At 41.7% G+C, this 12,452-nt stretch overlaps 2 protein-coding genes across 6 annotated transcripts in view; one reads left to right on the top strand and one right to left on the bottom strand.

Moving 5' to 3' along the window:
* Nucleotides 1-12,452, top strand: part of LOC125897622 (cytospin-A-like) — a 120,663-nt gene that overhangs the window by 16,696 nt on the left and 91,515 nt on the right. The window lies entirely within an intron of this gene.
* Nucleotides 1-12,452, bottom strand: part of LOC125897621 (disks large-associated protein 2) — a 127,892-nt gene that overhangs the window by 43,117 nt on the left and 72,323 nt on the right. For all 5 annotated transcript variants that reach the window (XM_049591039.1, XM_049591040.1, XM_049591041.1 and 2 more), the window contains exons 3-4: nucleotides 4,252-4,469; nucleotides 631-784 (exon numbers count right to left, since the gene is read on the bottom strand). In XM_049591039.1, the coding sequence (XP_049446996.1) occupies nucleotides 631-784; nucleotides 4,252-4,469 (372 nt within the window). The remainder of the gene's footprint in view (nucleotides 1-630; nucleotides 785-4,251; nucleotides 4,470-12,452) is intronic.

Below are 12,452 nucleotides of genomic sequence, written 5' to 3'. Positions count from 1 at the left end.
TAGATTAATAGTAGGATATGACAAAGATAGATAGCTGAAAAGGTTGGTGTGTGAGGTTAGACATTATGTTACTGTTTCTGTAATACTAATCATTAGTAGTAGTTCGCAAAAAACAAACAAACAAAAAAAAGATCGGTTAATCAAAACAAACTGCTGCTTTGTTAGCTAGCTAATTAGCTGGCATGCCACAACAGCAGGAGATTGATGAATCATTTTTAAGTGGTCTATTCCAGATATCCTTCGGCCAAATCAGATTGCAGACTGACTGATGTGAAACTGATATCCTGGTTACTCAATTACACACAATTTCAGGTTTCTTTATAGCATGAATCTATTAAAAAACTTTAAACCACATTAGATTATGTCTGGAGCTGTAGACTGTCAGTTTAATCATCAATTCTCAGTCCAAAACAGCACAGATTAGTCGTGTCTATTGACTTCAGTTGAGACAGCCATGGCTATGTCTACTAAACAATCAGCTGTGGACCTCCACTATGAACACCTGTGGATTTTTTTTATGTCTTTGTAATGCCCTCTACATAAAGTTCCTACATACAAAATGACATGACATAGGCTCTCATAAATGTCTCCAGGTGTTGCCTCTGTGTGATGCATGTGTTTAAGACTCACCTGGCTGACGCAGCTAGCCTGACTGAGGGTGCTGACGGCGCGCATGTAGCTCTGGTTGCGAGAGCGGAAGGGCGGGGGGTGAAAGGTGGCAGGGTCCAGCGTGACACTAGGGTGGGGTCGCATATCTCTTGTGGTTTGCAAGTGGTAGCCCTGGCTGAACAAGGACAGGGGGTAGGGATAGATAACGATTGCACAGTTCAAAAGCCACACATGGAACATCACTGGATCATATTGTTCTCAACAAATCTACTGGTTAGCATCTGTGGGCTGCTTCTTGTTGCTGTAGTATTTTATGACAAAAGAGTCTTCCATCCTAAAACTATAGAAAGCATGTGTACGGCTTGTCTCTGGTTCTTATTAGAGAAACAATGAGAGCTAGGAGCGGCAATGATAAGATATCATTACATTCTCAACCAGAGGCTAAAAAACAGGGCTGATTTGTTTGTGGACAAGAGCCCAAGTGATCAGCACCCCACTGAGATGATGGTAACAAAAATAGCACAGAGCACTGAGTGGAAGTAGGGATGACGAATGCATGACGGCTCCCCAGGTTCACAGAATTTGGCTATATCTGAAAGCCACATGGTCCGGAAAAAAACAGTTACAGAGAACCATAGGCTGAATAAAAACAAGCTGAGCAACAATAAGCTTGGTGGGAATGTGAAGGTGAAGCAATAGTGTCCCTTGGGTACAAATATGCTTAATGGAATATTAGGTGGTTTGTGCTGGTTTACATGGCAACGGATACATACTTCACCAGAGAGATGATTAGAAGATGATTAAAGAGTAACTTAACACCCCCTGAAAACCTTGACTAACCTCCACTGGTTTAACTTTTCACCTTGCTGCAGTGAAGTAAGGGTGAACTCGCAGTCAGGGGTCATACACGTGAAACTGTCAGCCAGAGAGGGCATTGCTTTTCAGCCTGGTGATAAGTTACTCTTTAACTAAAGGTAGTGTACCACTGCTTGACCAGTGCAGAGACATTTGCAACACATTATACTATAATTATTGATAAATACTTTCCGCCTCAATTATATCAGTGTGTGTCCAGTAAATACCACAAACACCTCTTAGTTCAACACAGTGCAGTTAACACACATTGGCAGAGCCACAAACTAAAGCCTCCAAAATTAACATAAAGTTGAATAAACACCTCTGAACGATTCCAACAAAAACTGAATATTTATAGCTGGATGTACCACGACAACTACATTTTTCCATGATTGTGAAAAGAAAAAATATGTATATGTATTTCCGTGAATACAAAATATACTGAACACCTCACTGTTTCACTGAACAGACACAACTCTTCTTCCTCAAGTTTCTTATTATACAGTATACACCGATCAGCCAAAACATTAAAACCACTGACAGGTGAAGTGAATAACATTGATTGTTTTGTTACAGTGCAATGCTCTTTTGTGGAACCTTGGCTCCTGCCATTCATGTAGATGCCACTTTGATACGCACCATCAACCCAAACACCATTACAGACCAATACACCCCCTCATGGCAACGGCACTCCCTGATGGCAGTGCACCCCCCCAGGTAGGACAGTGCACCATGCTACACCACAAAAAATGCTCAGGAGCCGCTCGGGGGACATGACTAAGAGCTCAGGGCGTCGACCTGGCCTCCAAAATCTCTAGATCTCAACCCACAGGATTTAAAGGATCTGTCGACAACACCTTGGTGCCAGACAACACAGGACACCCCCAGAGGTCTTGTGTCCATGCCTCGACAGGTCAGAGGCCCAACCGTAGATCGGACTTGGTTCTGGCCTGTCAAGACCTGGACAAAGGACCTCTGGGGTACTGGTTGGTGCCACAGATGCTCTATCAGATTGGGATCTGGGGAATGTGAAAGCAAGGTTGATGTCTTGAGCTCTTTGTCACATACCTTAGGCCATTCCTGAGCAGTGTTGGCGGTGTGGCATGGTGCATTGCCTTGCTGAGGGGCTACTGTCAACTGGGGCACTGTTGCAATGAGCAGGGGTACTGGGTCTGTAACAATGTTAAGGTGGAGGGAGTGCGTAAAGGGGCATCCACACGTATGCCAGGACCAAAGGTTTCCCAGCAGAACATTGTATTGTAATGAAATCATCAATATTATTCACTTTACCCATCAGTGGTTTTAATGTTTTGGCTGATTGGTGTACCTCATCACAATAGTCAGTAACTTAAATGTAGGCCCTTCCACGTGACAACGACCCATCCACTAAGCCAAGCACATTTAAGCCTGCTCTCTTGAGTCTGACGTTGTATTAAGGTGACAGTTTTGCTACAGGCTCGTCAACAACACTGCGATAAGATGAGGAACATTGCCTGTGTAAGGTATTGGGCAAATATTGTAACTAGCAGATGAAAAAGGTCATAAAACACAAAACCCATTTGGTACTGCAGCGTTCAGCAGAGCACTACTTTACCTGATCACATGAAACAGTTGTTGATTGAATACTTAACAACAATGCTCAAGAGCAACTTAATGATGTGGTTATAAAACAAGCTAACAAGTAAGTACACCCCAGCTCTAAATAGCAGCTTAACACACTCGTCCAGGCATGCATAAAATAATGTAAGAAAAGGGTAACCAGAACTCGGCCTCTCATTTTGTTGCCAAGCAACTTCACTTGGAATCACCAACTAATGTAAAACCTCTTCAGATCTGTCAGTGACAGCTGAACAGCATCAGCAAACAACTGTTTTACTCGGACAGCATGTCAACAAAGTAGTGAGTCAGTGCGAGATTGTTCAGATTTATAGAAACAAAAAGGCTGAGGCTGTGGACTAAAATTTCAAGTAGGTTATAAAGAAAACAATAATTGAAGGTTAGTTCTAGAATTTCGACAAACCTATTTGAATGTTCTCCCTTTGAACCCCTACTTAAAAAAATGAATATATTTTTACCACAGAATTTTTGTTTTAGAGACACAACAGCAGTGTGTAGTCAGGAGTTGAAGTGCAAGTCAGTTGTGCATGAAACTCTATTTCTCTCAAAGTCCGGTTGTTCCCCGAACATTATTAACTTATTCCTTAACATACTACAGCTATAGAAGTGCGTGGAGTAGTTCGCATACAGTGCTGAAAGAAAGGTCTCACTGCAATACTGACATTCACTCATTGATCATTGCCCAGTCTTATTAAGGGTGCTGATCAAAGGCTCGGAAAATATTGATATTGATATTTCTCACAAGCTTAACCCTAACCATTTGTACTGATCTCATGGTGCAGTCTATGTACAATTTACTGACCAATTTGTCAGTCACTGGAGCCAACAGTCTGATACCTGACTCCGCAGACTCACTCAAGACACACACTGCAACAACATCTAAGTCCTTGCATATGAAAATTAATAATTCAAGATAGAAGCTTGTCATTTTGTTGACCCTAAAGCAACCACCAATTCCTGAGCCATCGGTTTTAGTAATAATGTATTTTAAAGAACGACCATTCCATAAGGTAAATTTATAAAACTACAAGGAAATTCAGTCCCTTTGCTGTATTTTCAACATACCACCTGAACATCAATTAATGCTTTCAAGGTTTAATAAAAAGGAGGTAAAATGAAATCAACACATAGCTTTGTCATAGACAGAATAAGCGAGGCAGCCAGGCCTACCTTTGGGAGTCTAAATGGGGTCTCTGCATGGCTGATTTGAGGACGAGAGCATCAGGTCGAATGGCCTTCTGTGGGGAGGTCTTAGGGCTGGTGTCAGAGTCACCACTTTCATCATCCACCTCTCCCATAGCTTTGACATAGCTACTGCTGCGCATCCGCCGACATGGGATCTCGTCATCCTTCTCTCCAGGGTATCCACCCCACTCATCCTGGGGAACCTGTGGGAGACAACACAGCTTTTAAATACTTCACATTCATAACCATAAGGTGGTATTACTTGTTTATTTGAGCCAGTATCTGTGGTGACTTGTTAAACCCTGATGGAGTACAGATCTTACAGTGGGTTATCCTGCTCATAGACAAAATGTCAGGCTTGTACAGTGAACTACATCAGAGATATTATTTGCAAGTACAATGGGGCCCAATTAGCCAAACGAGTGTGAGAACCGTATCAGACAAGTAGAGGGATAAGCTCTGGCTGGTTTTTCCCTAAACAGTAAATTAAGCTGATTCACATCCCCGGTTTCAAGCTCCACCTCCATTTCATCCCCCTGGGCCAGGGATCCCAATTTAAACAAGCTCAACGGTTAACCTTACTCCACCCATGAGACTCATACAGTGGGTTTCTCTGAGCTAAATTCTGCAACTGCAACCATGAACAGGCACTTTGTATCATTTTTATGAAAAACATATCTTGCTTTTGGTGACATGGCTTATACCAAAGCATCTATGGAACTTAATTGGCTTTTTGGTTATCTGCATTCATATGCAAATATTTGTTGATGAGCTAAATCACCATCAGACCGATAGCCAGTGGGTTCTGGGATTGTAAATCGGACTGTAAAGAATGACAGACGCACAAAGAAGTAATCTTGGCTTAGATAACTGTTATTCAGATATCGGCTGGCTACACAGGAATCCCGGAAATATTGGCTGTTGTCCCCAGAGGCTAAATCGTTGACAGACCGATAGCCGATGGTTTCCGACATTGCAATGGGAGTAAGTAGCTTATGTCCGCAAGAGCCTCAACTTGTGTGATGCAAGTGTTTGAAGTAAAGCAATACAAAGTAACATTTTACTGTATTAATTCAATCAGTCAATCGGCCGAACATTGGTACTGGCCGATATTCGCCTTGTTGACTGCCATCGGCCTATTGGTAAATGCGATGACATTCACCGATGGCAGGGGCCAATATATTTCTGTTGTGTCACATCAATCTGTTGTGTCACAACGCATACTGCTGTAATACTGTAATGTAATACTGCTCTGCTGTCGGACACGATTAAAAAACATGTTTGGGACAAACAGACATCTTCCACAGGGTGCCCTCCGTACAAAAAGGTGCCGAAAACTCACTACTGAGGTGTCAGGACATACCTAATTCAGCCCGACCCGGCCCGAGCCCGTGCACGTTATGTCCGGGACCGGCCCGTACAATTAACTGTAATTATGGGCCCAAGCCTGATTTAAACCCGACATTTTTCAATAAGTTGGCTGTTATAATTAACGCTAAGGACACACTGAGTGCGTTAGTGCCACGGAAGTCCTGCGAGTGTACTCACAGGCGCTTGACTATCCACACAAGCAGCGCATTTCTCCTGCGCTCTTCACGCCGGTTAAACATCGACTCCACTCATCTGTTCCCATCAGTACTCATTTTTTCACTTCAACAGGTCATTTTAAACATGGGTAAGTCCATATTTTCATTGGTTTTTATAACATAATAAGTTAATGACAATTTGTCATTGCATGTCCATGTATTGAGCGTGTTGGGTAAACACTGAATGAATAGGGCATATTTTTTGGAGGCACGGAAAGCTGCTGTCCCTCCCACTTATCTCTACCACCCCTCCTCTCTCTTTCTGTATGTGTGAATTGCAACCCCCAACCTCTAGCCATTTCTCTCTCTCTCTCATATCTAACTCTCTCTCTCTCTCTCTCTCTCTCTCTCTCTCTCTCTCTCTCCTATCTGACCGGGCCTGGCCTGGGCATCTGGCAGAGAATCTAAGCTCTAATTGACATCGGCAGGAGAACTACTTAACGTTAGCTGTTAGCGACAAACTGCTGATGGAGGTTGCAGTTATGATGCGTTTAAGCTCTATTGCTTAAAGTATTAGGCGAAGGTCAAATATGACATTCATGATGTTTTCAAATGTAATTTTTGTCAAATATGGCAATATCGGAAATCAATATTGGAGAGGGAATAATGATACAGTGTACATAGTAAAAAGAGTGTTGAAGCAGTTATCAAAAAAGTTTTTCCTGTAAAAGTACTTTTTAAAAGGTTGTTTCATAAATGTGCATGATTAAATCTGTGCTCATTCAAAGGTAGTGTGATGAAGGGCTTAACTACTTTGAAACAGTTATTTTTTATGATAAAGACATCTTTGTTTCCTCGGCACAAAAATAAATACCAACAAATACAAAATAAACAAAATAAGACCACATCAGTATCGGCCATCGTTATTTCAAATATTGGTATCAATATCAGCTCAGAATTTATATTGTATTTATATTGCTTTTTCCAGTAATGTGGTCATGAAACACATTTCAGTTTAATTATCAGTGATAACATTAAACTTATTCATCTTCTAACCGCTTCATCCTCTTGAGGGTCGCGGGGGGGGCTGGAGCCTATCCCAGCTACATCGGGCGAGAGGCAGGGTACACCCTGGACAGGTCGCCAGACTATCGCAGGGCTGACACATAGAGACAAACAACCATTCACACTCACATTCACACCTACGGACAATTTAGAGTCACCAATTAACCTGCATGTGTTTGGACTGTGGGAGGAAGCCGGAGTGCCCGGAGAGAACCCACGCTGACACGGGGAGAACATGCAAAGAAGGGCTCCCATGCTCGGGATCGAACCGGCAACCCTCTTGCTGTGAGGCGAGAGTGCTAACCACCACATCACCGCGACGTCCATTAAACTTATTGTTTAATGAATTTTATAATTTTTTAAAAAAAAAATTACAACAATTTATTTTTTTAATTAAAATTATGTTTTCATGTGTTATACATTTTTTGAAAATGAAAAATCCATATTTTTAGATAAGTATTGTTTCTCTTAGTTTCATTCAGACAGACACATTTCCTATGTATTTGGCCCTGATAAAGTTGTTTCAGTGTGCTCTGTCCATGGTCCTGAAGAATCTAAACACATGCTTTGTTTCTCTCCATGGTGCTGAGACATTCAGACGCAGTCTCTCTTTATGCCATCTTAAATCGCTGCCTATTTGCTACATTGTACATTTGCATTTTGTCATCTTATTCAGCTGTCCAAATTCTGAATGTCCAATGTCCATATCAAATTCAATGCATACTGGAACAAATGTAAAGCCTCTTAAGGGGGAGAGAGAGTAGTAGAATCACATTAAAGTTACATTATGCAGTATTGTCATGTGACAGTGATTCAAGCTAGGTTTACCATTCGCTGTTTTCAACACCTTTGTCAGCTAGGATTTTCTCAGTAAAATCCTTTAACGCACAGGAGTCATGGGTTTTACACTACCGACAACAGCAACAGCAGTTTGTCTGAAATAAACACAAAAACTGGGTAACCACTGTTTATTAGCCTGATGCTGGCTGGAAGTGTGTGGGGGAGTGTAAGTGAAGGCTCTTTCCCATCTCTATTCTCTTGACTAGTGGGTGGTAATAACAAGGGGTGCTGCATCCTGTGAGGGAATTGGCCATGTACAGCACTGTGGGTTTAATATACAAGGGTACATGGATAGTGCAGCTGTGGGTTTGGAGCAGGACCTTAACAGCAAGGTGCATACTGTGTTTGCATGACTTCCCCTCAGATGTTCAGGTTTCTTTGTACAATCCAAACACCTTGGTTGGGATCTAAACTTTGACAGGTTTGTTTAATGTAAAGGCATCCAGTTTAGTGGTCTGAAAAACTGCTTTTTTCTACATAGAACTTTTGATACATTATAATCAATATCAAGTTTTCCAGCGGTGTGTCAGTATGTTAGCAGTATGTCAGCATTTCACAGCTATATGACTTTAATAACATCCTTCCATTCATTTATTTTAATAGAGTCCATGTTTGTGGTTTGGAAGAAAATTAATCTGAAGCACCATGTGAGATTCATCAGCACATTTCTGGAAGGAGCTCAAATACTGCTTTACATCTGCAGGATCATCAAACCAGCTCAATGAAAAGGGTAGAAACAACCTTTGAGAATAGCACTCACATTGCCAATCAAAACATGGGCATACTTAATTCAAGGATTTGTAGAAAAGCACTAATAGAATTTCCCTCACACTCTTGGCGGTGATGCAGTTTGTGTATTTTTATGCTTGCACAGCTAAGGCTGCCAATCATACCCCTGAGGCTCGGGCTGTAACTTTTAAATCGGCACACTGTCATTAATGGCACAGCATCACGGCTAATACAAAAAAACGTATGAGCTCTAAAATTAGCTCTGACTGACAGCCAAAGGAGCACAGCATATAGTTTTGACATACATTATCTACAACAGCATTCATCAACATTGAAATAATCACAGCCATGACATCATGTAGCATAAATAGCCTTTTGTATTTGTATTCTAATAATTGTAAACAGTGACTGTTCTTAACATTACAGCATCTCATGATTAACATGGTGATTAAGCGATTGTGTGCTAATTACTGCGCACTGTGTGGTGTTCTGTTATAAACGTCTACACATAACCAAGTGCTCCTGTACTGCAAGCCAGTGGGTTTTAATTAGATGGTGATGCGACAGAAATAAAGGTAGACCTCTTGAAAAGGAATTACCCTCAATGTTCCTGATTTTCATATTGAATATCCTGCTTACACTTTAGGTCGCCTGATTGTTATGGAGATTGAATTGTGATTGACAAGTCACATTATTTATGCAATCTAAATCGCTGCTCCTCTCAGACACAATGAGGTTTTGTGGTCCTGAAGATGGTGATATACGATGGCAATGTGTCAGACGCTACATGCTCTGGCACAATATTGATCAGTCGTGCACTAAGTACAACACTGTGTCAGTGTGCGGTGCAGCTGTAGCAGTTGTCCCAGTGGACAGAGCCGCCTTAGCTCTTGAAACAACAGCCCGAGGCACAGGGTTGTCCTTAATGCTCTGCCAGTTACTCACTTTAGCCAATCATATAGCTTTGCTGTTTCTCTGCCACAGTCGCTGAGCTGTTCTCACAGAAAGCTGAGTGGCTGATAGACCCCCTTTTTTTATCCACCTTGAGGAAGAGCTATGCTTTCTTTATCACATCTGTTCTCACTATCTGCTCCTGCCGGCTGCCTCTCCCCCTCTCAATCTTTCCTTCAACACCCAGTGTCCTCTCTGACTTGACGGCCCGTTTCAGCAGGGCAGGCAGGTGAAAACTTGACAGCATAAGGCACTCAACATAAAAATGATGAACATTTTCCTCCCCATTTAGAGATGCTAATAATAGCGCCAATTGCTTTCCACCATCATTAATCTAGTATATTTTATTTAGATGTTTTTCCCAAATGTTTTTGTAGTCAAGATGAAAAGGGCTCTGAAGCATTTAGACCATATGCTACTAGAACTCTCGTTTGAATCCCAAACGAATGAACTTCTTTTGGGCAGCATGGCTCACTGCAATGCTGCCAGTATGAGCAAAGTAGGGAAATGAATCATGGTCATTGAGTTTGCTAATGTTGTGATGTTAGGCGTCATCTTTGTGTGTCATCAGCTTAAAGAACAAAACGTTGCACTTTCCATCCCTGCCTAACTTGGGCAGGTAACATGAAAATTAGCCGACCTGCTTCTGTCTTCCCTCAAAGACCTATCAGTAAAACTATCACGCTCACTAATCGGCTATGCATACATTTATCCTCTCCCACATGAATGGAATAAAATGCAGCAATTGTCTGCAAACTAAATTAATCAGGCTTAAAGACAGCAATAAAGCTAAAGAATCATTTTCTTCCTAATGCACGACCATCGATCGTCTGGGGCTATAGTTAACAAGGCAGCCATCACTCATGGAAGCATCGCGCAAACTCATTAGCATTACTTTGTTTCTGTGCTCATTTAATGCTACACCTGAAGGAACATGTTCAGCTGTGCCTCTGAGGCAGCTACACAGCCAATCAGCTTTACACCGTCGTTAGTTAGTCCTAAACACTGAGAATACTTTGTACAAAGATAACCTTGGGATAGACCATCAAAAGCACAAAAAACACTGACTCCAAGAACGGGCAGAGCAATTTTTGCTGGTTAGTTGTTGGTTGTTGAAGTGATAAGATACTCGGTGTGATTTGCGACACTGAATGCAGTCTACTTACGTCTGAAGTAGGGTTTGAAAGCTTAGTCACCTACTTGTTGTGACTGCAGGAAGCAAGTGCAGGATGTTACTGTAAGCCTCTTTTGACGAGAGTTCATATTTTTATTTTATCTTTGGCATGTATTTATAGGTAAATGTTCTGTCGGTTTATTTGGGAACACAGTATCACACTCTCTAATTGCAGGGTGCCCCAAGAGACACAATTTGTTGCAATGGTCACTGTCTATCAAAGGGAGGACACCAGCTCAACATGTAGAAATGTTACATACTCTAAAAGAGCTATCAAGAGAAGACAAAGGTTCTCCCCCTAGATAATCTTTTCAAAGCCCCTGCCATCCCCTGTGAGATTTCATTATTACACCAACGGGAAAATACTGCACTGGCTCCGTTTCAGACAAGGAAGGGCAAGTATGTATGATTGATTGAAGCTAGATGATATACTGCAGAAACCTTGTACAGATAGCCTTTACTTGCACACTTAATACCGTTTCTCACCTTCAAAACATGCTTCAAAATCCTGGGACCAGGCCAAGCCATTATTTATTTACACTTTGTGCTATTTCACTTACACAGGAGACCCAGCCGGGTTAGGGATTGCAGACATCTCATAATTAGTGAAATTCACTCTTGTAAATGTTGAAAAATAATTGAAAGACAGCAAAACAAATGCAAAAGTAGAAAGAAAAATGCTCTTTTATTTTTGGCTTTTTAGACTTGAAGTGATTGATAGCAATTCCATTCATTTATTCAGTGTACGTATTAAGTGAATCGTCAGTTTAAAAATATGTTCCAGTAGTAATTTGTAAAATCACTATGGAAGATTGTCACACTGCACATTATCTCTGCATTGAGCCTCTTTTAGAGCTTACACGACACGTTATGCTTTATAGCTGTGAATATTTAGTTTCCTGCACTTCATCTGTGTCTGCCTGCTGATGCTTTACTTCCTGACAATATTTAAGATTTTCACAATCATATTTAGTTTTTAATAGGCATTTTGTTTGAGCTTCAGCTTCAGCTTCAGCTTCATCCTACAAAAGTGGCTTTTGTCTTAAGAGGCTACAGCCTGAAGACTTGACACCCACCGAATCAAGATTATGTCAACAACTTGCACAACGCAGACCTGTCCTCCTCATCACAAGTGAACACAGACCTAAACGACTCAAACACATCAAACAGATAAAAATCCGATGAGCACACAGAGCGTTGACCACGACGCCTGTGTACAGATCTCCCCTCACGTATTCCACTGAATAAGGCTCTCAGTGTGGACACGCTCAGTGCAGAATGTGCCCATGTGACAGCTGCAGGGTCTCTGCCTGCTGACACATAAGCTTGTCAAATGCCACTGTGAGAGCCTCTGTATTGACAGAGTCTTTCTGTCCCCATGGCACGCAAACAACTGCAGTTTGTGTGTCTGTGTGGAGTCGTGCACTCCACATAGCATCAAAGTGCATGCACTGGGCAAAGATTCAACCTCCTTTTTCGCTCTCCAAGCATAGACAGCAATGCATCTAGAAGCTTTTATGTGAGAGCAGCACCATTCACTGTCATTAGTAAAAGAAGGAATGACAGTAAAATTCGATTACAGTGCATGCATATAAGTCAGTTGTCAAGTTTTCTGAAATTGGGTCCAAATGCAAGTGTGGCCAATAATCTTTTTTGCATTTTTTAGCAATTGTGTGAGGACAAGTACAATCCTAGCAGAAAAGGGCTAGAGCAGGATGAATGCAATGTTAGTAGAAGCCATACATCATCTTCAAGGGGGAGTTGGGGCAAGCTTTAATAATGGCCAATCACTTCAGCTCTTCTCAGCCCGATTACAAGCAATAGACCATTTCATAACGGGCTCAAAGGAGAGTCCAGGCCAACTTCTCCCAATAGAAGAGTGTTTTTAGAAGGTGCGGACG

Source organism: Epinephelus fuscoguttatus, linkage group LG11 (assembly GCF_011397635.1).
Source record: "Epinephelus fuscoguttatus linkage group LG11, E.fuscoguttatus.final_Chr_v1".
In the NCBI taxonomy this organism is placed as follows: Eukaryota; Metazoa; Chordata; class Actinopteri; order Perciformes; family Serranidae; genus Epinephelus; species Epinephelus fuscoguttatus.
The sequence above is the reverse complement of the archived record's forward strand: the minus strand, read 5'-3'. Positions and strand labels throughout refer to the sequence as shown.